General features: G+C 41.1%; 2 protein-coding genes and 3 non-coding genes across 7 annotated transcripts; 2 read left to right on the top strand and 3 right to left on the bottom strand.

Annotated features, from left to right (window-relative positions):
- Positions 1 to 78: 78 nt before the first annotated feature.
- LOC112451301 lies at positions 79 to 8,321 on the bottom strand. The gene is made up of 4 exons (XM_037978709.1): positions 8,261 to 8,321; positions 7,794 to 8,080; positions 582 to 1,598; positions 79 to 475 (listed from the first exon to the last, which is right to left on the bottom strand). The coding sequence occupies exons 1-4, from the start codon at positions 8,319 to 8,321 to the stop codon at positions 224 to 226; spliced, it is 1,617 nt and encodes a 538-aa protein (XP_037834637.1). The 3' UTR covers positions 79 to 223.
- Positions 6,617 to 6,690, top strand: trnan-guu. The gene has a single exon. It is a non-coding gene; the product is annotated as a tRNA-Asn (tRNA).
- Positions 7,651 to 13,740, bottom strand: LOC108246728. 3 transcript variants are annotated; one of them, XM_037978767.1, is made up of 6 exons: positions 12,358 to 13,740; positions 11,988 to 12,056; positions 11,698 to 11,847; positions 8,739 to 11,294; positions 8,261 to 8,370; positions 7,651 to 8,080 (listed from the first exon to the last, which is right to left on the bottom strand). In XM_037978767.1, the coding sequence occupies exons 1-4, from the start codon at positions 12,610 to 12,612 to the stop codon at positions 11,064 to 11,066; spliced, it is 705 nt and encodes a 234-aa protein (XP_037834695.1). In that variant the 5' UTR covers positions 12,613 to 13,740; the 3' UTR covers positions 7,651 to 8,080; positions 8,261 to 8,370; positions 8,739 to 11,063. The 3 variants fall into 3 exon arrangements, with proteins under 3 accessions (XP_037834695.1, XP_037834696.1, XP_017289904.1); XM_037978768.1 differs by having other exon boundaries at positions 7,651 to 8,099; positions 8,261 to 11,294; XM_017434415.3 differs by having other exon boundaries at positions 8,261 to 11,294.
- A 1,000-nt stretch (positions 13,741 to 14,740) lies between these two features.
- trnaa-agc lies at positions 14,741 to 14,813 on the bottom strand. Its single transcript has one exon. It is a non-coding gene; the product is annotated as a tRNA-Ala (tRNA).
- A 9,425-nt stretch (positions 14,814 to 24,238) lies between these two features.
- Positions 24,239 to 24,312, top strand: trnan-guu. The gene has a single exon. It is a non-coding gene; the product is annotated as a tRNA-Asn (tRNA).
- The last annotated feature ends 2,750 nt before the right edge of the window (positions 24,313 to 27,062 follow it).

Genomic DNA, 27,062 nt, shown 5'->3' with positions numbered 1-27,062 from the left:
ATACAAGTCTAACATTTAAAAAATTCAAATTTAAAAATAAGCTCAAAAAATTTAACAAAAGCACTAGTTTCTGGCAAGTTGGATAGAAAGGTGTATTTTATGAAATTCATGAATGAACCACAATACAGACTGACTAAATCCACCAAATATACACAAGACAGTTAAACTTGCTTTTCTTTGAGTGATATTAGCTTTGCACAAAGTGTATCAAGTATAAATAATTTTAACAAGAAGTCTGAAAGTTACTAGACTTTAACTTCTTTGTTTTAAATTTAAAATGGTAAATGTCCCTCAGTGTTCCTATCGATAATATCCATACCTCCTCATAGATTTTCATGGTCCCAGCTATTTTTGCACGTATTGCTCCTCCCTTGGCTTTGATGACTTCAATCAGTTGACTTGAGACCCTGTCCAACTGGGCAAAGAAAGTCTGCTCAAGAGGAAGAGCCATGAGTCTCAGGAACTCCGCATTAATCTGAGAAACAAAATAAAACTTATTTAGTATGTTACAAAATTACTTAAAGTAAATACTGACCAATCATTCCCAAATCTAAGTAAAAATCCTCAATCTGCATTACTACCTCTTTCTGTTGGAACAGAGCAGGCCATCTGTCCTTGAAATCCTCGATGCCAGGTTCTTCATTCACCACCTCTTGACGCCTGTAGGCAAAGGTACGAGCCATTTTGTCCGCAATGACCTTGTCATTGTTCCTTTTCTTGATTGCTGTCAAGAGTTCAATTCTCTCTTTTTCCATACTTTCTTGTGTTTCTCCCACTGGAAAGGATGGATAGAAGTTGGCTTCAGCTCGTCTTGGCTTCTTTATTTTTGCAGCGGGACACACCGAAGTACTGGCTTTGTTTTTAAGCGAGTTAACAGTCAATTCTGGACATCCTTGAAACTTGAGTAGAGTCCTGTAGTTTCCCATTTTGTACTTCAGCCTTTGTTTCCAACCGTAGCAACCATTGAATGAACCAGGCTCTTTTAAACATGGATGTTTTTTAATCAAGGCCTCTGCAACTACACAGAACTGTGCATCCTCTGGATAGGCTCTGTATCTGTAGATCTCTTCTACTAATCTATTTAGGATGTCAGTCTTCATTCGTGGGGTAACTGTCAATATTTTGTTGTTTGCCTTATACTCAGAGTTCCCCTTCTGTAGCTGACGTTCAGTGTCATACGAAAACATGGGAATGGGAAAGTTGGCTGGCCATTGTTGTGTTCGCGATGAGAAGGATTCAGGGGAGGAGAGGAGTATAGTGTCATTTGAAGCTAAAGAACTGCTGTCATCTGAGTGAACTGCAGAAGAAGATGGAGCTGTTTCAATGTCAACAAAAGGTTGAACTGCTTCTTCTTGAATCACCTTGACTGTTCCCAAGTCCTCAAGGTCAGAAGTTGAGCTGAGGTTGAAGAAGTCATTACCAAAGTCTTTGTCCATATACTGCAGTCTGATGTTGGTCTTTAAACCAAAGGTATCCTTCACCTTGCTGAGAAGATCATCCAGAGAATCTGGTATGCCATTTGGAAGAGTCAGTTTTTCAGTGTTGCTCTCTCCTAGAATCACCTTCAGTCTTGCAGGTTTTGAACTTGCCATGGCAATCTGAGAAAAGTGCATAAACACAGTTAAGTGATGTAGGCCGCTATTTAAAATCTTCACAATATACGTTATATACATTAGTTGAATGTTAGAACATTTGCTTATAGAGGGGAAGACAAAATAAAAGGTAGTTTCAGCCATAAAGAAAAAATAAAATCTTTTGTAAACATGCATTACGTTTTTTGTACAATCTTATATTACCATAAAACGTGGACATATCTTTTCACTGTCACAAGACGCATTCCTCGAATTTTGTAGTCTACCAGCGGGTAAACATCCGTTAGGTCTTGTAGCTCAACCAGTTTCAGTTCTTTGTCTGACGATGTTTTGAGATTGTAAGATCTATAATGCTCAAGATACCACCCCTCAAGTTTTCTGACCAGAAAGAATAGCTGGTTTGCCAGGATCACCATTTGGATGATTTCAATGAACTCTGGTAATCCTCCCAATGAGCCATGGATCAAGATCATCCCGCATCTATACTTTAGTCCATTAAATGTTGCACTTTTAGTCATGCATACTGTGGCCAGATTTGAAAACTTCTGTTTGAGAGCATTTACGATTCCCTTATCAAGAACATCAGTTGTTACTGTGAAAACATTTGTAACTTCCAAATGAGGTTTTGTAAAACCACATACATCCAAATGATGTGCCATCTGATACTGGTGTCTGTCTGCAAGAGTACAGAGGACATTTTTAAAGCACTTGATATTTCTTGCAACTCTTTTAAAAAAACTATGCTTAGCTTCAAAGCGCATGGACCATAAGGCTACTAAAGGACCAAACTGGCGAATCAACTGTGGGTAATGTTCCAAGAAATGGTGTTTTGGTTTAAGGTCACAATTAGGAAAAACCTCCTGGAATTGTGCTCTGTGTTCTGAGATCTTAAAGTCAAGGTAGGCAATAGAGTCCTCTGTGTGCATGGGACAGACCACAAGATCAACAATGTCCCTCAAGTCTGTTAAGATATGCCAAGCTGGCTCCTCATGTTGCACACTGTGTCCAATCAACAAAGGTAAGAATCTGAGCAAACTCCAATTCTCATGTGCGTTACCCCCAACACTTTTTTTGGCTTCAAAATGGAGGGAAATTTGTTGAGGTCGATTAGTTCTATCAGTACCCTTAAAGTTGAAAGATGCTATTGCATCATTCAGTGATGCCAAAGTGAAATACTTTTTCTTAATCAAAACACCCAGACACAAAGCTAGTTCAAAAGGAACAACTCCTTCAAACAGGTCATGTACAATGTCTGGAGGAAGACCTGTAGTAATGTCAAAATATGACAAATGCGATAAAATGGACGCTGATTTCACACCCCGATAACTTGGCAATTCATGTTCCTCGATATTTTTTAAACAATCCGCATGAATGATTTTAGTTCTCAAGGTAAATGCACCAGTTTTAACCTCTGTAGTTTGAATGTCTGTTTTAACTGCAAGACAAAACCTACATATGTATGACCCTGTGAAGTTTTCTACAAAGCCACCAATACTGTGGGCAGCAAGATTATCTGCAACCACGCACTGAACTGTGCCTTTTACAGCTCTCCCCAACTTTGAGACAAAGACCCCTTTTTGTTCCAAAATCACAAGCTCATTAAGTAAAGGTTCTAAAACTTTCTCGTAACCATAGGACTTCAAATCATTAGTTTTGATTAAAGCAGCCAGATAAATGGAAGACAAGTTAGAATTACACTCCTGTGGTAAATTTCCAAGAATCCAGTATACACCACAAATTTTATGTTTCCGTTTAGATGTCCCGAGAGGGTTGCATATTTCGAAATCGTCAATATATAATACTAATGAAATGCTCTCCTCCTTACTCAAAAGCTCATTTTCACTGAAAAATGACCCATCGTAGAAAGACCTATATGCATGAACATCCCTTCTTTGTGGTACTTTATTAAGACTATTTAAGTTATCAGTCTGATCCAAGATAACCTCACAATCAAGAACTTGCTGCAAAGACTTTAGGATTGATACATACTGGAATGACTTTCTATTTTTTTTATCAAGAATATATTCTTCAGGTTCTACCACTTTAAAATGTCTTTTATAGAATTTTTTTCGTCTCCAGGCACTAGAAAGGGAGCCTTTCTTTCCTATTGCTTTTTTTACAGGGTTTGTTTCACAGAGGGCCTTGGCAAGTTTTTCAACAACTGATGGGTCAAACTGGCAACGATGATTGTGTAATATTTGGGTTATAGTTCTACATGTAACAGGCAGAGACAAAGAACCAATTAAATAGTTTAACTCCTGCAATAGATCATCAATAGCTGCATTTGAAACAAGATAACTGCTTTCTAACTTTAGAAGAACTGATGCAAGTTTAAGTTCAATATCTCTCTCTAAGTTTTCAGAATCGTTCCTGTTAAATGTGTGATTTGGATTATCTTGCACAGTACTGTCCTGATCAAAAATGTCAGTGCCAAAACTAGCACACAATTCTTCACCACAGTCTAATTGTATTTTTTCAGTAATCCCAGTCTTCAATGTATTGTTAGCATCAGAATGTTTTCTGTACTTATGACTTTTGTAGTTCTCGTAATTATTTGTTTGATAAACACAATCCTGAAACACACATGTGACTGTTTCCTTGTTCTTGAGATGTTGAAATATATGCTGAAAAAAATCTCTCTCAGTGGAAAGTTGATTAGAATCACAAATGGGGCATTTGAATGTAGTTAAGTCATTGGTAACTGTTTGGTGGACTGGATGATATCTTGATAAATGGTTCAATAAAGCATTCCAGGTCTTGAATCTACATGCGCAACTTAAATATGTGCATGGATATGAATAGCCCCGTCCATAATGCCTGTGGTTTAGTTTGTAGTGCTTGAGCAATTCAGATCTTCTGGAAAACACACTCTCGCAGTCTTTGCATCTCCACATGAAGTGCAACACTAGAAGGACAAGACAGGAACTGTGTTACATGTATGTCGTCAAATCTGAGGGGAAGGAAGATGAAACAAATATGGATGCAGAGTCAATTTTGAGTACTGTTAAAACTCTACCCCATGCAATACTTGAGATCTTTGTTTCACTGCTTGGTAAAATATAGATTCTGAATGCATTTTTAACCATAACTATTACAGTATGTTTTTAATACCCTAGAAAAACATTTTCTATATTAATAAATTTCATATTGTTAGTATTTCAAATATTTTAGGCAAAATGCACATCTCTTAAATTGTCCCTCTCATATGCATATTCCTTAGGATGGGAGTAAATGTTAAAGTCTACCAAAGTATTTTTTGGTTGTAATTTTGCCCTTCCTCTACAGTATGTTTCTCTTAATTCTCTGTGTGTGCATATTTATAAACACACATTGGTATATGTATGTTTGTGTGAACAAATTGCCTGTCACTTTCTGCTGTTGCAATGTAATTTTACCAATGAGGGACACTGGATGTAGAGGAGCAACAGCTCAGTCATCTCGGCCTCTCCGAGATGACTGAGCTTCTGACCCCATGTCTGATGGAGAGCCCATCAACCCATTGGAGGAAATTCATTTCATCTCGTTCTTTGACCACCTATTATTCCTTTTACTTTAAACTCCCTAAATGATGTTATTTATCAAACCTATTTTTGAATTAGTTTAGAGTATCTGTTTTTCCTATTATCATAACTTTTTTTTCTAAATTAGCAGCTTTGTGAAGCAAATATGACTTACCGTCTATGGTCTGATGATGCTTGGTTCCAGGCCTGGAGAGTGGGAAAGAGAAATTAACTCAAAGTTCCTTCAAACATTAATTGCTTATGTGAATTGCTTTTTCTTTTTTAAGAGAAATGAGAGCTTATGGATTATTAGCGCTGTCTGGATATTAAGCGTTTTATATCATGTCGTCAGTAAGCAGCCTGACAATTGGAACACATGATACCGGCAACCCTCCCGACCCCACTAAGGGACAAGGGTGTTAAGAAAATGGATGGATGGATGGCTTCCCTGACTGAGGCTCACGGTAACGAGCAGAGCACAGTTGAGTCACATTAACCCTCTGGGGTCTAGGGTGAAACTGGACGTTTTTTGGACTATTTTAAATTTGCTTTATATTTCACCCTAAAAGTGGTTTAACCTGCCATGTTTGGGGTCATTTTTTTCAGCACAACCTCCCAAGTGTGAATTTCAAGTAATATTTTACTTTTGACCTACTGTATTAACACAACAGACCTACAATCACACAAAAAACATAAAATCCGAGTGGAAATGTCTTAGTTTTTTTACTGTAAAAACCACAAACATACTTAATGAAATGTTTTTACAACTTAGAGTGCAAATATAATCAGTAATATTCATAAAAACATGAACAAATTGAGCAAACAACAAAGTTATATAGACTTTCTCCATTAAAATGTTGATAATTTCTTAGGCGTTTTTTAGACAAAACACTCAGGAGTTCTAAAAATTGCCATAAATCCTTTGGGCTACTTATATAAACAGTTTCTGTCCAAAACAAGGCAGAGGGGCACATCACATTCTTAGTTTTGGTCATTTTCTATGTCCTGTTCATGCAGGATCATTCAGGTAAATGTTATAAAATATATCCTGATGTATGCTCAAAATATGCTTCCAAAATTATGGATCTGAATCTGTCTCTTGTTATTATTTTGGCTGGAAGGGAGACAGACAAAATGTGATTCTGTTTCCAGTAATCCTTCTCTAAAAAATAATGGATAACCTAGTTCATCAACAAAGTCCTCACTGTCTGTCCAAGACTCTTTTTATTATTATTATTAATATTTGTATCTCCATCTCTGCCTCTGAGCTTCTCCTTCCATCATCTCTGGGTCTGAACCTCCAACAAGCTGGAGCTCCACGTTCAAAAATCACCTCATTTTTTTGGCTCAAACACAACAAAACTGAATAAGTTTAACACTAAACACACCACACTACACCCTAACTATAAAATGCAAACACGATAAATATCACAAAACTCATAACTCATTCCCGCGCTCGTGTTTTTTTTTTTTTTAGCTGTTGCATTCGGAGGTCAACCCCAAAAGCGTGAGGCAAGCTGCATGGTCTCTGTGGCGCAATTGGTCAGTGCATTAGGCTGTTAACTGAAAGGGTGGTGGTTCAAGCCCACTCAGGGACGCTCTGCTATCTGTTAACACAGGCGTGTTTAGAACACCCAAAGCAAAATTTGAATGTTCCTTTTTTTGCCATTATTGCAAAAGATTTTGCCCTAGAAGGCTGTAATATACCCAATGACTTATATGGATAGACATGACACGCCGCTTTAAAGGCTCGGGCCGAGATGCGGCGGAAGCGGCGCCATCTTGCTACAGTATACTTAAAGGCGCAGGGCTATATAAACAATGCTGAGGACTAACGACATAATTTTTTTTAGTGGGTAAGATGAGCCCAATAGTGCATGTACTTTATTATACAATGTCACAAATACTTGGTTATTGTAATTTAAATAATAGCAACCATGAATTTAACAGAAACGCAAATCCAGAGCTTTTTATTTACAATCACAACGGTAGTCAAATCAGCAATGGTATAAGCAATACAGAACAAATGGGATAAATGTATAATTTGTCTTACAGACTATACACCAGAAGAAAAAAATAAATAAATGATAAAAAAAAGAATGAAAATTTTCATTAAAGACAAAAATTAAAAGTCACAAGCTTTTCAGAAATGAAAGCAAGTACAGATATCCCACCATTACACCATTAGTGTATTTTAAGAACAACAAATGTAAACACCAAATTTAAAATTGCCAGATCATAATACATTGTCAGAAAGCAGTTAGTGGCCTTTGAAAAGTATAACCTTGTTTAGTTTTTGTTGTACAGACTCTTTTTTTCAGATGTGAGGAGTGTAAACGTGCGATGTGTTTCTGCCTGATGGTGTAGTAACAGGCAACCAAGACTTTGATGATGTCAAAGTAATGGTTATCTATTCCATATTGAGACTCTGTTGTGTGTTCCCCAACACAAAGTGGATCAATGTCCCCACATTCATTTTTCACATACATTGTTACTTTATTTACAGAACAGATGTTCTTTGCTGACGCAGTGTTCATGACCAGCCTGATACCTTTTTTTGCTGCTGTGAGGATGTAGACTACACCTTGTGATGGTGCGACAAGCCCCCTTCGTTTTTCAACTTTAACAACTGATACAACTCCTCATGACATGGTTGAATAGCAGCTGACACTAAGGATGCTTTGCAGACATCACAACATACAGCAGACATGATCCGACGCACAACAAACCCTGCAATGTAGGTGACAATGTTTGACACAAACATAACATGTTTTATTGATATCCACGTGCAGTATGTGTGGTCCAAGTTGTTGTCGTTAAACGGCGACTCTGCCGCCTCACGATGCCCCGCTTCAGACAACTTGAGGCATTGTGTGCTGTCCATGATGGCCACATTTCTGCTTGTGCTGGGTAACACTCCGCTGTGCACAATCAGCTTACGGAAGACAGCCATGAACTGTAGACAACTGGGGTTGTTGTTTAATCCACCTGCACAATAACAGCATGCCTGCATTGATGAAACATATTAATACATAAACATCAAGATTTCAGGATTTTACAATTTAAAAACCTGCAATGTTATTTAAATAACAGGAAAGAACTTTATATATGCTCTCAATTTCATGTAAGTGTCATTTAGTTTAAATATCCAATAAAATGAGTTCTTACCATTTATCTTTTTCAGCAACTTCGGGCCAGTTGCTTTGACATATAGGATGTTTGAAGCCATTGCAGTGCAGATTATGTTAGTTAAAGATGTCAAACAGGGTGTCTACCTCCTGAAAGCAGAAACAAAACATGTTTATGATATGACAGTGTGCAAATGCATTGATTACACAATTATACAAATGTAAGTCTGCATTTTTGGTACATAATAAAATTATCTTAAGCACGGTTAAGGCATTTTATCTCCATGAACTTTGCAGTAGCAAGGCAGTCACTTCCCTGATTCTAACTTTTCAGTTAATACCACACATGTTTATGTTTAAACACGAGAGCTTGACTTCACGAAGCATAACACAGAAAGTTTTACGTTAAAACTAGCGCTAATAACGTCCAGTATTGATGCACGTCTTCTACAGTAAAGTTAGACTCAGGCACTAATCTCCTTGTTAAGCAGCCTTGTTATTAAAAGAAAAACACTTACCGATAAAATGGAACGCCGTCCGGACATTTTCCGTGAAGATTTGTGCAGAAAAATGCAGCACAATAGGAAGGCATTCCTGTATAGATAAGCGCAAAAGCGGGACAGAATTACTATCGTAAGATGGCGGCGTTTTTAGCTCATCCAAAGTCATGTGATGTCATGTCTATCCATATAAGTCATTGAGCGCTTCCTTCTGTAACTTCGTGGTGCCGACCTCCACTCGCTCCGGATTGGGCCTTGCCGTTAATTACTCAACCAATCCGCACAGGACCTGGCACATAAAGACCAGGCCTTCCTCATCCTCAGGGCGGCTGTGTCATTTGTTTGAGCAGCTTGCCACTTTGCTGGGTGTTTGTTTTTGGCAAACTTTGAATCTTTCTGGTAACTTGTGACTCTTTTGACAGAATAGTAAAGTCTTTGTTGTGAGCCGACAAAAGAACTTGTGTTTTTGTTGCCCAATGTGTTTTTGAAGGGGCTTAGTCACATTGTTTCTGTTTTTTTTATCTTTACCTTTTGTTTGGTTTAAGTCCTGGTACAAGCCACAGGTTCAGTGTATAGTGTGGCTTTATGTCTACCTCCTTTTGTTCTGTTTGGTCTGCAGATGCTTGGTCATGATTTTGATGTTTAACTATCATTTTGGCCTTTATTTGATTTTGTAATGTCAAACTTTCACATTTAAGAAAGCTGAATAAAACCAGTTCTGTTTCAAACACCTCTTTTCATTTAGTTAAATGCTATTCCCTCTCCCTCTTTTTTAAGTTGGGTTTGGGACGTAACACACATATACATGATCTTTTGTTTGTTTCTCGGAATAGGGCTAGTTCTCTTCTGTACTGGTGTGTGCGCTGTGCTAGAAAGGGCCGCCGCCATGGAGGGCTGGGGCACCGTTGCTGTTTTACCCCTGCATTCAACATCTTGCCCTTGGGGTTTTTCTGGCGCGGGCTGTGCTGCACCTAGTAGAGATAGAGCGCTGTGTTTAAAGGTGGTCTCTTTCAGAGACCAAAAGGGGGAAATTGTGAAGTGAAAACTATAAAATAGACACTCCTACAGTTTAGCCACCGCTGTAGTGGAGCTGGATTCTGGCGTCTCGGGAACCCCAATGATCCGCACGTTGCCCCTTCTCATGCGCTCTTCCATATCGTCCCCTTTTTTTTTTTTGAGCCCATTCACTTCTTCTTTCAGTTTCATCACGGTGGTAAGTAGAGTAACAACCTCATCGGACCAGGTTGATGAGCCGTCTTCTACCTCTTTGACGCTCTGTTTAACTTGGTCCAAGTCAGCACGAAGTTGCGTTGTGCCGTTACCCACTTCCGCTCTCACCGCTTGTAGCTCTCCTTTAGAAAAATGTGAACTCTTCAGCCAAGGCCTCTTTTATTTCCAATTTAATCACAGCTGAGATATCGAATTTTATAGCGGCAAGGATGTCAGACTTCAAGGAGAGTGCGTCCACCTCGCCGTGGGAGGGAGAAGGAGGTGCTGAGCTCCCGGCTTTAGCTGTAGTCTGCTCCAAGGGGGTGTCGGGCCTGGCAGCAGAGCTAGAAAATTTGTATTTCCTCAAGTTTGTCGCCATTCTTCTACTCTTCCAGGCTAGAATCACTCAGGGGTCGAGTCCAGACTGACCAAATGCTCAAAACAGCAAGGATACTTAATGGAAAACCATATACAGAAGAAATTAGAGCGGGAGCCCACGCGAAGCACGTCTTACTCCTCTTCCGCCATTTTGCGCCCCCAGCTGAAGGAAACTTTAAGGAGTATAAAATGGCCGAATCTAGCAGAATTAGAATTAGCAGGTTATAATCAGCATTAGCAGAGCAGAATATGAGTCCAATGCTGCCACAGCTACTTCAACTACCTGTCCTTGGACACCTTTCTCCTCCCTTTTTTCCACCTTTTTCCTTTTTCCACAAACACACTACATCAGCAGTGTGTTTGTGAATGCTGGGCTGGCCTCCTGCACTGGGTAATAGAAGCAGTTATTGTACATTAGTGATCTGACATTGAATTGTTTGACTCAAACTGATCTTCGTTCTATTTAACAGAAATGGCTAAAAAGTGTCCCAAGTTTTATGTTGTGTGTTTTTAAAATTCAACACGATTTAGGACTAAATGATTGTTTAATAATAATAATAAAGAATGTGATTCAAACAACAAAATAAAATACAGTCAATATTTCATTACAACAACACCAACAATCAACACAATGAAACCCACCCTCTCCCCAAGAGAACACTAAAATCTAATCATATTTCAAAAAATAAAGCAGATCTCATAAGAACTTTATGGAATATTTACATGCATATTTGATATTCTATAATAAAAAAAACATTACTCTTCTGTTTGAGGGTCTACTGCTTGGATTGTTTTCACTTTTTCCCCCACGATGACTACAGACACAAACAGTTTGTCTTTTTTTAACAGTTCCTCTAAAGGTTCCCACATTTGTTGTTCAACCAGCACCGGCTCCTGGTCGAGAACCAGGAGCTCCAGTGTGTCTGCAGCTGGCCCCTCTGTGACCCCGAGAACTTCCGTTGTCTGTGAAAGTGTGTTTGTAACCACCTGCCAAAAAAAAGAAGTCACTTAAGCATCTCATAACTTCATTTTAGTAAACTTTTGTTCAACTTGACCATGGTTTCTTTAAGAGATCCAGTTTAACCAACCTAACAATGAGGAATCGTGCTTACTACAAAGTTGGTGATAAACTTTGAAGGAAAACCAGACTGATCCACAGTCAGACCTCTCTACCTGTTTAACTGAAGTGGCTATAACTTGGTCACTTCTTAACAAAATGCAATCTTTGTCTAAAATGCTGGCAAAAAAGGCCACGGAGGATATGAATTACATTAAGGAATGCTAGACTTTTCATTTCTCCTTCCTCTGTTTGCGTCCATCTTGTTTATTCTTTACTGTTTGGGTCTTGTATGTGTGTGGCTGTGGTTCTTGTATCATTTCTAAAAATTACCTCAATTTTAGTGAAGGCTGTACTCTGCAGCTGATCACCATAGTCAGATGAGGTCCTCAACTTCATGTGTGTTACCTCAATAACACTTCCAACTTGGAGGTCTTCAGCTGCTGCCTCCCTCCATAAGGTGAGCGATGCTCGTGCCTTGTTCTGCAAGTTAAGACATATTGTTGCTTAGGCCACTCTGCAAATAGTACCTTATCATTAGACAGAGAAAACATAGACTATTTTGCTTTTAACGTGGAATAAAATGGCTGTATTTTACCCGTGCTTATAATTTCTGTTCATACCTGCCCCAAAGTGAGGTTTCTCATTGGGACTTCCTCCCGTTCAGGGATGATCTTCTTCAGTGCTGAGAGCTAAGTGAAAACATTGATTAATGTACATTTGTCCTTTTGCATTTTTGTCAAAACATGATTTGATTGTTTTTAACTAAAACTGCCCCTCCCACCCACTTGTTTTTATTTATTTTATTTATTTATTTAACAAAACTGCTATCAAAGCAGCAATACTCCAAAAAAGGTTTGTCCTTGAAAAGTTTTTACTGTCTGATTGTTATTTTAAATTGGAGATTTTCTCCACTACTACTGACTGCAAGTGAACAGGCTCCTAGTGACATCTGTGAATAGGCTACTTGTGTTTGGAACAAAATCCACTTACTTTAACTATCTGTCCTTGAACCGAAATGAGGCCCCTGGCACCTTTTATCTGAGCCAGCAGTGTGATTTTTGATGCTGGGCTCAGAAGGTCCCTGGCTTCCTGCAGCAGGGCTTCATTGATGGCCACTGGGGAGCTCTTGTACATGGCGGTCTCTTTGGTTATTAGAAGGTGGTATGGGGGAGCTTTCCCCTGCAGTCTGTACCCCTTAATAATGTAACTTTGGGGGACAGATAATTTTGGAGCAAAGTCCTCCATTAAAGTGACTTTTGCCACACTGTGCTCATCTGTAATGGCCACAGTTTTTTTTAATCAGTTTGGGCTTTACTGTGGTTTTATCAGATTCCCAAGAAATTACTTTGGGAGATTGTATCTCTTCTAACACCCTAATGTAAAGTGCAGGCAGGGGGGCTGAGTATGGTCCAACTGATTTCTTTGTCAGCACGTCTCTTAGTGCCATTCTGTAATTTGAAATAAAAAAAGGAAAAGCACAGGCTGGTTAGCAATTGGATAATATAATACAAGCTGTTACTATACATTTGTGATTTGACATTTAATTGTGTTTTTTGTAACATATTGCATATAAGCTACATGTTTTATGCAAGTTGCATATGAAAAACAAATGTTAAGTCAAGTCATTTTTTTTCTATAGCACTTTTCACTTTTCATAAGTCAATCAATCAATAAATCAACTATTTCTATAGCACATTTTAAAAAAACAGGGGTAACCAAAGTGCTGTACAATAGATTAAATCAGTAAGAAGAAAAAATAAAGAAATAAAAAGAAAAAAGAAAATAAACTAGGATTTAAAAACCTCGGCTGAATAGATCAGAGATGATACAAGCTAAGATAGAAAAAAATGTTAGACATTACATTAAGAGAACGTAAAACTCAAACCTTTTTAAACAGAGTTATGATTGTGTTTTTTTACATTGATGTACAAATTCAAACACAGCAAGCAGCAATACATTAGTATTTTTTATCAAAATACAGAATAGCATTTATTGTTCACCTATTTGCCATAAAAAAATAACCAATAGGACAAACACAGCCTTAAAAATGAGGTGGGCCGATGTTCTGTACCAGATTTTGATGTTTCTTATAAATAAGTTGTCAGAATGAGAAAGTTGCAGGAGGATCCAGTTAGACTCACATAAATTTATAAATTAAAATGTTACAAACGGATTGAATTGACCTCTTTTAAAATTATCTATTTCGTTTTGGATTTACTTCATCTATCTATCCATCGTCTTCCGTTTATCCGGGGTCGGGTCGCGGGGGTAGCAGCCTAAGCAGGGAGACCCAGACTTCCCTCTCTCCAGCCACTTGGGCCAGCTCCTCCGGGGGAATCCCAAGGCGTTCCCAGGCCAGCCGAGAAACATAGTCCCTCCAGCATGTCCTGGGTCTTCCCCGGGGCCTCCTCCTGGTGGGACGTGCCCGGAACACCTCACCAGGGAGGCGTCCAGGAGGCATCCTAATTAAATGCCTGAGCCACCTCAACTGGCTCCTCTCGACGTGGAGAAGCAGTGGCTCTACTCTGAGTCCCTCCCAGATGACCGAGCGTCTTACCCTATCTCTAAGGGAAAGCCCAGACACCCTGCGGAGAAAAAAGCATTTCAGCGTATTTATGCTGAATATAAGTCACGGTGCTTCTCGTCCACTAGACTGAGTACAGCAGTTTTTCTTCGCCAAATAGCAATGAGCAATGACTAGTTGCACATTTGCGATGAAAGAATGGACTTCATTTATTAGGCATCAGAAAAATGGGCAGGTTTAGGGACACGTCACCTTCAGAGTTTCGTTCTTGTTAACTAAGTGTACGATCTTCGATATGGTGCAGTGGCCTCTTACATTATTCGAAGGCTCTCGCCTTCTTGTTAAAAGTAATCCCAAAGCAAACTTGGAGAATGTGGGCATTGATCCCACTACCTCTCACATGCAAAGCGAGCGCTCTCCCGTTTGAGGTAGTTCCTCTACAAATGAATGCAAAGATGATCCAATTTCAGAAAATTAGGCCTGTTGGGGGGTTTTTGAGAGCGCTTAGAACTTTGTTGGCATTATTATGCAATCATATTTCACTCTTTACATAAGCAACTTGGATTACCAACTGTAGAGAAAGAAAAAAATTTCAGTGTTATTTTTTTTACACAAAATTTGGGACTGCCAGTATTTGTTGTGAGCTTCAAGGTTCTGAGCTATGATTAGTTCGGTGCCCGCAAAACGTTGGATAGGGTTTACTTACCATTCAACAAATGGACCTCAATTCATGTCTTTCTTCTTGTAGTGGTGATACTGTATGCTATGTATTTTTTTAATGGCAGTACTTTGACGTGAGCTAGTGGCTATGGAATTTGGTTTCTGCTAGTAGTAAGAAGACTAACTGTGTGGAGAATGCGGGCATCGATCCCGCTACCTCTCGCATGCTAAGCGAGCGCTCTACCATTTGAGCTAACTCCCCTTACCATTGGCAAAGACAGGTAAGAACTATCCAATTTTCGTAATCATAAACCCTCACGTGTCTTTAGACTGCTCGCAATTGTCTTTGTATTTGACTACTCATTGTTTTATGAGTCTGGACGCAAGCATTTCTAGACGAGGTGGACGAGTGGTCAAGGCGATGGACTGCTAATGCGTTATGTTCAGCATGCATGGGTTAGAATCCCATTCTTGTCGTGCACTCTCTCGTGTCTTCGGACGACTGACGTTGACAGCAGATTTATGTCCTTTTCCGTTTTCGACCGAGTTGTCAGACAAGCAATAGCTTTCTGTGTGACAAGATGTCATCTTTTAGCCCCTCAAATAAGTTCTTTGAAGACATTTCAAAGCTAGATGTTGGATTTTCCTCTTAGCTTTTTGAAATGGGAACGCGCTTCTCCCTTTCGTCATCGTTTATGACATTGTTTTTTAAAAAAGTACTGCAAAAAGGACATTCAGGCTACCTTTTTCATTTTGGACAAGATAATGAATACTCGAAACACCGTAAACCCCAAATTTACGGGGCCGTTTACACAAAGCTGTTTGAAAGTGGAACTGTAACGTTTCTGTTGCGTTTCGCACTTTCGTTTACACGACAACGACAATCGGATTCTCTGGCAGCAAAATGTTTTCAAAACTAGCTTTCAGGATGGGACTTTGTCGGTCATTCACATTTACGTATCAAAAGAAGCCGCAACTTGTGAAATAGCACGTGCGCACCACACACGGCTGCAGTCAATAGCGGTCCTGCGCATGCACAAGTGGCTCAACAACAGTAATAATGGCCGTTAGCAGAGTGGTGTTTGTGCTGCTCACCCTTTATAACTGCTTCCATGCTTGAGAGACTGCTGCCTGTGTGCATGCATGTGTCAGCGCCAGCTAGTGACTGGGAATGGAAACTACAGCGGGTTCACCGCACACAGCAGCACCGTGTAAACTAATAACTTTTGTTCAGTAAATATCTGACAATCTCTAACGTTTCCAGGCGCTCGATCACGTGTAGACGGAGCCTACCTCTGACTGCAACAGCTGATGTATCACACAAAATGCTGAATATAAGTGACGGTGCTTCTCGTCCACTAGACTGAGTACAGCAGTTTTTCTTCGCCAAATAGCAATGAGCAATGACTAGTTGCACATTTGCGATGAAAGAATGGACTTCATTTATTAGGCATCACAAAAATGGGCAGGTTTAGGGACACGTCACCTTCAGAGTTTCGTTCTTGTTAACTAAGTGTACGATCTTCGATATGGTGCAGTGGCCTCCTACATTATTCGAAGGCTCTCGCCTTCTTGTTAAAAGTAATCCCTAAGCAAACTTGGAGAACGTGGGCATTGATCCCACTACCTCTCACATGCAATGCGAGCACTCTCCCGTTTGAGCTGATTCCCCTAAGATAAATGCCAAGATGATCCAATTTCAGAAGATTAAGCCTGTTGTTTTTTTTTTTGAGACCGCTTAGAACTTTGTTTGCATTATTATGCAATCATATTTCACTCTTTACATAAGCAACTTGGATTACCAACTGTAGAGAAAGAAAAAAAATTCAGTGTTATTTTTTTTACACAAACTTTGGGACTGCCAGTATTTGTTGTGAGCTTCAAGGTTCTTAGCTATGATTAGTCCGGCGCCCGCAAAACGTTGGATAGGGTTTACTTACCATTCAACAAAAGGACCTCAATTCATGTTTTTCTTCTTGTAGCAGTGACACTGTATGCTATTTTTTTTTTAATGGCAGTACTTTGACGTGAACTAGTGGCAATGGAATTTGGTTTCTGCTAGTAGTAAGAAGACTAGCTGTGTGGAGAATGCAGGCATCGATCCCGCTACCGCTCGCATGCTACCGTTTGAGCTAACTCCCCTTACCATTGGCAAAGACAGGTAAGAACTATCCAAATATTGTAATCATAAACCCTCACGTGTCTTTAGACTGCTTGCAATTGTCTTTGTATTTNTGATCCTCATCCCGGCCGTTTCACACTCGGCTGCGAACCGCTCCAGTGAGAGGTGTAGATCACGGTCCGATGAAGCCAGTAGGACCACATCATCTGCAAAAAGCAGAGATGCGATCCTGAGGCCACCAAAACGGATCCCCTCAACACCTTGGCTGCGCCTAGAAATTCTGTCCATAAACGTTATGAACAGAATCGGTGACAAAGGGCAACCTTGGCGGAGTCCAACTCTCACCGGAAACGAGTCCGACTTACTGCCGGCAATGTGGACCAAGCTCTGACACCGGTCATATAGGGACCTAACAGCCCGTATCAAAGGGCCTGGTACCCCATCCTCCCGGAGCACCCCCCACAAGATTCCCCGAGGGACACGGTCGAACGCCTTCTCCAAGTCCACAAAACACATGTAGACTGGTTGGGCGAACTCCCATGCACCCTCAAGGACCCTGCTAAGAGTATAGAGCTGGTCCAGTGTTCCACGGCCAGGACGAAAACCACACTGCTCTTCCTGAATCCAAGGTTCGACAATCCGACGGACCCTCCTCTCCAGAACCCCCGAATAGACCTTACCAGGGAGGCTTAAGAGTGTGATCCCTCTGTAGTTGGAACACACCCTCCGGTCCCCCTTTTTGAATAAGGGGACCACCACCCCGGTCTGCCAATCCAGAGGAACTGTCCCCTATGTCCACGCGATATTGCAGAGTCGCGTTAACCAACACAACCCTACAACATCCAGAGCCTTAAGGAACTCCGGACGAATCTCATCCACCCCCGGAGCCTTGCCACCGAGGAGCTTTTTAACCACCTCGGTGACCTCAGCACCGGAGATTGGAGAGTCCGACCCAAAGTCCCCAGGCTCTGCTTCCTGAATGGAAGACGTGCCGGTAGGATTGAGGAGGTCTTCGAAGTATTCAGCCCACCGACCCACAACGCCCCGAGTCGAGGTCAGAAGCACACCACCCTCACTATAAACAGTGTTGGTGCTGCACTGCTTTCCCCTCCTGAGACGCCGTATGGTGGACCAGAATCGCCTCGAAGCCATACGGAAGTCTTTTTCCATGGCCTCTCCAAACTCCTCCCATGCCCGAGTTTTTGCCTCAGCGACCACCCGAGCCGCATGCCGCTTGGACTGCCGGTACCCGTCAGCTGCTTCCGGAGTCCCACAGGCCAAAAATGCCCGATAGGACTCCTTCTTCAGCCTGACGGCATCCCTCACCGCCGGTGTCCACCAGCGGGTTCGAGGGTTGCCGCCACGACAGGCACCAACCACCTTGCGGCCACAGCTCCGATAAGCCGCCTCAACAATGGAGGCACGGAACATGGCTCACTCGGACTCAATGTCCCCCGCCTCCCCCGGAACATGTTCGAAGTTCTCCCGGAGGTGGGAGTTAAAGCTCCGCCTAACAGGAGACTCCGCCAGAGGTTCTCAACAGACCTTCACAATACGTTTGGGCCTGCCAGGTCTGACCGGCATCCTCCCCCACCATCGGAGCCAATTCACCACCAGGTAGTGGTCAGTTGACAGCTCCGCCCCTCTCTTCACCCGAGTGTCCAAAACATGCGGCCGCAGATCAGATGAAACGACAACAAAGTCGATCATTGAACTGCGACCTAGGGTGTCCTGGTGCCAAGAGCACATATGGACACTCTTATGTTTGAACATGGTGTTCGTTATGGACAATCCATGACGAGCACAGAAGTCCAACAACAGAACACCGCTCGGGTTCAGATCAGGGGGGCCGTTCCTCCCAACCACACCCCTCCAGGTCTCACTGTCATTGCCCACGTGAGCGTTGAAGTCCCCCAGCAGAACAAGGGAGTCCCCAGGAGGTGCACTCTCCAGTAACCCCTCCAAGGACTCCAAAAGGGGTGGGTAATCTGAACTGATGTTCGGCGCATAAGCGCAAACAACAGTCAGGACCCGTCCCCCCACACGTAGGCAGAGGGAGGCTACCCTCTCATTTAGCGGGGTAAACCCCAATGTACAGGCACCAAGATGGGGGGCAACAAGTATGCCCACTCCTACTCGGCGCCTCTCACTGGGGACAACTCCAGAGTGAAAGAGTGTCCAACCCCTCTCAAGGAGACTGGTTCCAGAGCTAGAACTGTGCGTGAGCTTGACTTTTTCTAGCCGAAACCTCTCAACCTCACACACCAGCTCAGGCTCCTTCCCCACCAGAGAGGTGACATTCCACGTCCCAAGAGCCAGCTTCTGTAGCCGAGGATCAGACCGCCGAGGTCTCCGCCTTCGGCCACTACCCATCCCACATTGTACCCAATCTCTTTGGCCCCTCCCATAGGTGGTGAGCCCATGGGAACCCATGTCACCTCTTCGGGCTGTGCCCGGCCAGGCTCCATGGGTGAAAGCCCGACCACCAGGCCTGGCTCCAGAGTGGGGTCCCGGTGACCCGCATCCGGGCGAGGGAACACTGTGTCCAATATTTTTAATCATCATAAGGGGTCTTTGGGCTGCACTTTGTCTGATCCCTCACCTAGGACTTGTCTGCCTTGGGTGACCCTACTTGGGGCATGAAGCCCCTGACAGCATAGCTCCTAGGATCATTGAGACACTCAAACCCCTGCACCATGGTAAGGTGGCAGCCCAGGGAGGGGTGGATTTACTTTAAAATAATAAATATTTTGTATGTATTTTTTTGTTTTTTATTTACTTTAAAATAATAAAAAAAAACAAATATTTTAAATATCAAGGCGAACGTTTAAACAAGTTAATCTGGTAAAACGCACAGCAATGTCAGCAAATGATGATCCAACACACACAAACTGAGTATCAGAGTAAACACGAAGCTCTGCTCTTTCCAACAATATAAGCTTCGTCACGCTACGTGCAAAATTCACTGAACCAGCAGCCATAGAAAATGAATAACAAGACTCAATTCACGAAGCCAAAAACAAAATTTCAGTCATGCCTTTGCTGTGAAATAGTTATAATCTGTGTTAGAAAAAATATTTCCACTCAGGTCCATTTTGACTCTTTTTAGTTGCTTCTGTCTTCTGTATTCTGTGTACAAAACTCCGCAGCAACACTTGCTCGTTTCACCGGGCGTGCAGTTCCCTCGCTGTGATTGGTGAATGATGTTAGCTTCCATATTTATGTAAATATTTCTGGATTCTATTGGCTCTGGTGGTTCGATTGACATGTCAATCATCCAAATCGGCCAACGGGCTGCTGAGAAATTACCCCGCGTAAATTTAAAATGCCGAATAGGCTGCTCTATGATTTTACGCACAGAACGCAGAGCGCACAGTGGACAGTGAAACTGGAGGAGGTGATTTCTGAACCATTTATTAGATCGTCTAAAAAAGATTGTATTTTCAGAGCATTTTGTGCTATTTTCTTTTTTTTCACATCTTGTGAGAGCAATGGCAAGCAAAATAAAGACGTTTTTCACAGCTGTTGAGGTTCTACATTAGCGTTTCTCAACGGGGGCGGTACCGCCCCCTGGGGGGCGTTGAGAGGATGACGGGGGGCACTGGCAGCAATATTTTCAAAAAGGGGGCGTTGATATTCTTTTGGGGGGCGTTTGCTTGAAGGTAAAGTTTACACAAAAGATTCACAACAATATCAGTTTAAACTTTGAACTACTTGCAAAAATATTGTGGCCTAAAACATTCAAACCGTTACAGAACTGCAGCTGTATCGATGGTGTTTCTTTTCGGCGCAGCTCCGTGCTGCCTTCAGGAGAACGGGACATCAGAGTATCGTTTTTATAATTTGTCCCACATGGCAGTTACTTTGTAAACTTTGAGAAAGGAACGCTCTCTTTAGTGATATTACCCTTGGAATTATTTATTTCTCTTACATGGGTTAATTTCTCTGAAGGACACACCGTGAGCGCATTGTTATCACAGTGGTCAAACATTTACAAGAGCAATATTCTGTTTTCGGACTTTCCCTGAAAGCGTCCAGCATCCAGACGCACATTAATTTCTGGACACGATGCTTTGACATGACTGCGGAACACAAACCAAAAAAATTTTCTAAAACCAGAGACCTACGGCTTGACAAGTGGATCACAGCAGCTGCATCAGCCGGTGTAACACCGGATCGATGTCGGCTACACCACTGCTACTTCTCTCTGCAGCTTTATTTGTGTCGTTGTGAACTTTAAAGTCTTAACATAAGTCACAATCTTTTATTAGACTATGAATAAAAGCAGGGCTCTCAAGTTTCACGCATTGACCGTGAGACACGCATTTTGTGAAGCTCACACGCTCACACGCCACTTTTTGTATTTCTCATGCTAAAAAAATACACACGCAGACGACCTTTTTTTGAACATGAACCAATGTGCAGCGCAATGTTTTCTGCACGGGCTGGAGCACAATAGGGGCCAAGTTAGCGAGTTTTCAGATCCGTCTGGCCATTTTTCAAAGCGACTAGCGACAAATCTACTGACTTTTGTCTGTGTTATTGGAGACTTTGGCAGCTAAATGTGAGAAAGCACTCATTCTGCAGCGTGCCGTAAGCCCCGCCCACTTCCCCAAGCACTGACAGCTGTCAATCTCACAGCAGAGAGGAGACCCGTTTCACTCTGTGTCCACAGTGGCGCAAATCCAGAAGCATTTTCTGTATTTACCAGCTGTCTGCACATGTGTAAATGATATGATCGATAACAGAGACACGTCACTGATCAGGGGCCCCTCCGCTCCTTCACCTTTTCATTAAACCTGTGTCAAGACGAGGCCTGGAAATGTTCAAGTTACAACTGTTTACTGATTAGTATTTACAATAGAACACAGCATGACATGAAAAATAAAGGAACTTGGTTGTGTTATTTTGTTGTTCAGACAGTAATCATTTGTTGAACTCGAAGGTGAATCATAAAGCAGATAAATTACAAAAGTTGTGAGTTTAAATGTCTCCTCTGGGATATAACTCTATAGAGCTGTTCTGAATAATCTGATAAGTCTGATCAGATGAAGTGTCCAATCAGTAACTGATATCCAACAAGGATATCATTTAAAATTAAGATTTTATGTTTTTATATGTGGTTTGACTGCTGTATTTATTAAACCTCCTGAACACAAAGTTCATGTTATTCAGCTGAGAGGACAGAGGGAAAGAATCAGGACAGACAGGAAGGAGACAGGTCGGTCCATTATGAGCTGGAAGTGTAGGAACAGCCACTTAATACCAGGTGATTAATTTAAAAATATTATTTATATTTAAAAAAGTGCATTAGCAAAATGTGTAATTTATTTAAAGCTATTAAATAATACTTGTTTGACCATATGACTTAGAGATGAACACAGAGAGGGAATGAAGGAGACAGACATGAGGTCAGTGATCAGCTGCTGTAGAGGAGAGCAGAGAGGACATCAGGTAGGACTAATTCTGCTAGTGAGGCCACAAAAACTTAGATGCCCAGGAGGGTTTGAATTTCTGCTGACCATTACTGTGTCCTTTTGGGGAAATTAGTGCATGCAGACATGGCAAGTCAATCACCAAAGAGGAGAATGTGGACAAGAGAGGTGAAGATGATGATGATGAGGAGGAACAGAGGTGCAAAGGAGAGGGTTGGGGCAAGGTCTTACTCAGAAGATCCATCTGAATGGGCTTCACCACAGTAGGTGGGGGACTCATTGAAGCAGTACATGGTGGAAAATGACCCACAAAGATGTTCTGATGGGCCATACCCAAGATCAGGTATTATATAAGTCCATGAATAAAAACAATTTATTCAAGTAAACAGGCAAAAAAAAAAAGGGTGGGGGGTGGGAGGGCCTTAGAAGGTTGTAATCTACCTTCATGATGTCATCGTGATGTCATAAAGGGGAGGTGCTTGCTTTTGATCTTGACTATTCTGTTGTGTGGCCATGTCCTTCAGCAGGATTTGCCATTAAGGCATACAGTCCTGCTCACCATTATTGGCACCCATGAAGTTTAAGTAATGGAATATTTACTGAAGGAAATTCATCAAGTGAAACAACATTTTATTGCTGATAGCTTGTGCTTGATCCAAAACAGCAAATGATCAAAAACATTTAAAAAGATAAACATTATGAGGAAAACAAAGAAAAACATAATTTTTACCATGCCAATGGTATTGGCACCCTTTGCTGCAAATCAATATGAAAACCCAATTTGGCTCACCTTTTGCAAATCACACATAAAGATCACTTGTGATGGACTGCCTCCACACATATGACATGAATTAACCAATGAATGATCATGAAGATATTCACTCAGCTATGCAAATCATGAAGGGGTGCCAATAATGGTGAGCAGGACTGTAAGAATTTGCCTTAGAAGGCTGTAATCTACCTTCATGATGTCATTGTGATGTCATAAAGAGGTGCTTGCTTTTAATCTTGACAGTTCTGTTGTGTGGCAGGATTTGCCATTAAGGCATAAGAATTTGCCTTAGAAGGCTGTAATCTACCTTCATGATGTCATCATGATGTCATAAAGGGGAGGTGCTTGCTTTTGATCTTGACAATTCTGTTGTGATTCTTTTTGGGAGACACAAATGGAGCGGCCATTTCCTGCAGCAGGATTTGCTAAAACAAAACTACAGTAGCTGTGATCGAAAAGTAAGTACCTCATGGTGAAACCTGGTCCCTGGGTGGGCTTGAACCAATAACTATTTGTTTAATATCAAATCTGCTGTGTTTGACATGACGAAACTAGTGTGGCCACATGTTTTAGTTCACTTTTCTTAAGAAAAATAATTGCATTCACCGCTAATAATTGAAAAGTTGGACCAGAAACAACTGACAAACGTCATTTAACAATAAAAATTTGACACTGTAGTGTTTTTGACAACTAGCTGTAGCATTTGGAGGTCAACCCCAAAAGCGTGAGGCTAGCTGTGTGGTCTCTGTGGCGCAATCGGTCAGCGCATTTGGTTGTTAACTGAAAGGTTGGTGGTTCAAGCCCACTAAGGGATGCTCTGCTATCTGTTAACACATGTGTGTTTAGAACCTCCATAGCAAAATTTGATATTTCTTTTTTTTGCCATTATTGCAAAAGATTTTGCCTTAGAAGGCTGTAATATACCTTCATGATGTCATCGTGATGTCATAAAGGGGAGGTGCTTGCTTTTGATCTTGAATATTCTGTTGTTATTTTTTTTGGGAGACACAAATAGAGTGGCCATGTCCTGCAGCAGGATTTGCTAAAACAGAAGTACTGTAGCTATGATCGAAAAGTAAGTACCTCATGGTGAAACCTGATCCCTGGGTGGGCTTGAACCAATAACTATTTGGTTAACATCAAGTCTGCTGTGTTTGACATGACAAAACTAGTGTGGCCACATGTTTTAGTTCACTTTTCTTAAGAAAAATAATTGCATTCACCGCTAATATTTGAAAAGTTGGACCAGAAACAACTGACAAACGTCATTTAACAATAAAAATTTGACACCTTAGTGTTTTTGACAACTAGCTGTAGCATTTGGAGGTCAACCTTAAAAGCGTGAGGCAAGCTGCGTGGTCTCTGTGGCGCAATCGGTCAGCGCATTCGGCTGTTAACTGAAAGGTTGGTGGTTCAAGCCCACTCAGGGACGCTCTGCTAACTGTTAACACAGGTGTGTTTAGAACATCCAAAGCAAAATTTGATTGTTCTTTTTTTCCCAATATTGCAAAATATTTTGCCCTAGAAAGCTATAATATACCTTAATGATGTCATCATGATGTCATAAAGGGGAGGTGCTTGCTTTTGATCTTGACTATTCTGTTGTGCGGCCATGTCCTTTAGCAGGATTTGCCATTAAGGCATAAGAATTTGCCTTAGGAGGCTGTAATCTACCTTCATGATGTCATCATGATGTCATAAAGGGGAGGTGCTTGCTTTTGATCTAGACTATTCTGTTGTGTGGCCATGTCCTTCAGCAGGATTTGCCATTAACCCTCTGGGGTCTAGGGTGAAACTGGACGTTTTTTGGACTATTTTAAATTTGCATTATATTTCACCCTAAAAGTGGTTTAATCTGCCATGTTTGGGGTCATTTTTTTCAGCACAACCTCCCAAGTGTGAATTTCAAGTAATATTTTACTTTTGACCTACTGTATTAACACAACAGACCTACAATCACACAAAAAACATAAAATCCGAGTGGAAATGTCTTAGTTTTTTTACTGTAAAAACCACAAACATACTTAATGAAATGTTTTTACAACTTAGAGTGCAAATATAATCAGTAATATTCATAAAAACATGAACAAATTGAGCAAACAACAAAGTTATATAGACTTTCTCCATTAAAATGTTGATAATTTCTTAGGCGTTTTTTAGACAAAACACTCAGGAGTTCTAAAAATTGCCATAAATCCTTTGGGCTACTTATATAAACAGTTTCTGTCCAAAACAAGGCAGAGGGGCACATCACATTCTTAGTTTTGGTCATTTTCTATGTCCTGTTCATGCAGGATCATTCAGGTAAATGTTATAAAATATATCCTGATGTATGCTCAAAATATGCTTCCAAAATTATGGATCTGAATCTGTCTCTTGTTATTATTTTGGCTGGAAGGGAGACAGACAAAATGTGATTCTGTTTCCAGTAATCCTTCTCTAAAAAATAATGGATAACCTAGTTCATCAACAAAGTCCTCACTGTCTGTCCAAGACTCTTTTTATTATTATTATTAATATTTGTATCTCCATCTCTGCCTCTGAGCTTCTCCTTCCATCATCTCTGGGTCTGAACCTCCAACAAGCTGGAGCTCCACGTTCAAAAATCACCTCATTTTTTTGGCTCAAACACAACAAAACTGAATAAGTTTAACACTAAACACACCACACTACACCCTAACTATAAAATGCAAACACGATAAATATCACAAAACTCATAACTCATTCCCGCGCTCGTGTTTTTTTTTTTTTTGGCGCCGCCGAACTTTCTTTAATTCTTGCGCCTCTTTCTTCTTTTTACTGTAGATGTTTAGTCGTTTGACAGAAAACGTTGAGCCTCTGTCAGATTGGAGAGGAGGGGCTGTTTTTTCATTCGGCTGGGTTGGGGGTGAGATCGGACGGAGGATGGGGGAGTTTTCTCCCGGTTTTGGCGCTTCTCGCTCTAACGCGCTGAAAATATGACGATGATTTTTTAAAAAAAATATATGTGTCGGGAATAATTTCTCATAACTCTGGTTTTCCTTGGCCTATCGAGAGGATTTAAAAACTGGTGTAAAGTTTGAAGTCTGGACTTTCGAGACAGATTAAAACGAAGTGTCTGAGAGGGCGGATCTTTCCCGCTAGAGCGTTTTAAACCGGTCATGTGACTTGGACGCACCGGCGCGTCCGTCGACTCTGAAGAGTTAAGAAAATGGATGGATGGATGGCTTCCCTGACTGAGGCTCACGGTAACGAGCAGAGCACAGTTGAGTCACATTAAATAAGTTTTACGTATAACACTAACACCTCCGTAACTGTACGTTAAGCTCACCCAAAAAACAACCTGTCCACTAGTTCCTGTTATAAAGTCAGGCCACCACTGCAGTGCAGGGGCTGCTCCCACACTTTGACCCAGTCTAGCTCCGACCGAAACATTCCAGCAGTCCTCGGTCCACCTGCACCAGCCCTTAATGTCTCCAGGCTAAATCACGTTTCATGTTTTTCACTACATACACGGCTTCCAGCTCTTTAAGTTTTTTAAGGTCAAATTTAAAGTACACACACAAAATAAACGTTCACTAACTCACAGAGTAGTTAAGTTCAAACATACTGAGATTTGAAGCCTGCCGAACAGCGCGGCTAATTACAACTAGCAAACATGTTCAAAGCAAATAACTGATGATACTTCGACGTTAAACACAGTTCACTGTTTCAAATTAAAGGTAGAAAAAGGCATTAATATTTTTAGACCATTTATATAATATTTTGCCATAGTGGATAGCATACTTACTGTTTTATTAGAATTCGGTGGACAGTCGACGGTCAGAAGAAATGGCGGCTGCACATGCGGTCGGTCTCGGGCAAAACTTACACAATGACGTAATGACGTCAGACGTAAAACTGCATTCAACTTAATTGTTTCACTTCAACTCAAAGTAAATCGTTTGTTTAAGATAAAATGTGTGACTTTTAAGTTAATTAAACTCAAGAAAGTAAGCTGACATAACTAAAGCCAAAAAATTAAGTCAGGTTAATGTAAAAAAGGTCATAGAATTAACTACAGCCCAAATACACTTTTTAGAGTGTGGCTGGTTTTCAAGACAAGTATGTTCCAGAAATTCTTAAGGAGGGATATCTGCCGATATCACTTGGAACATTGCGAAATGTTGAGTACCAGGCTATGGAGTATAAAGAGTTGGTTAA

Source organism: Kryptolebias marmoratus, linkage group LG12, assembly GCF_001649575.2.
Source record: "Kryptolebias marmoratus isolate JLee-2015 linkage group LG12, ASM164957v2, whole genome shotgun sequence".
Taxonomy (NCBI): domain Eukaryota; kingdom Metazoa; phylum Chordata; class Actinopteri; order Cyprinodontiformes; family Rivulidae; genus Kryptolebias; species Kryptolebias marmoratus.
This window is presented reverse-complemented; position numbering and strand designations above follow the sequence as displayed.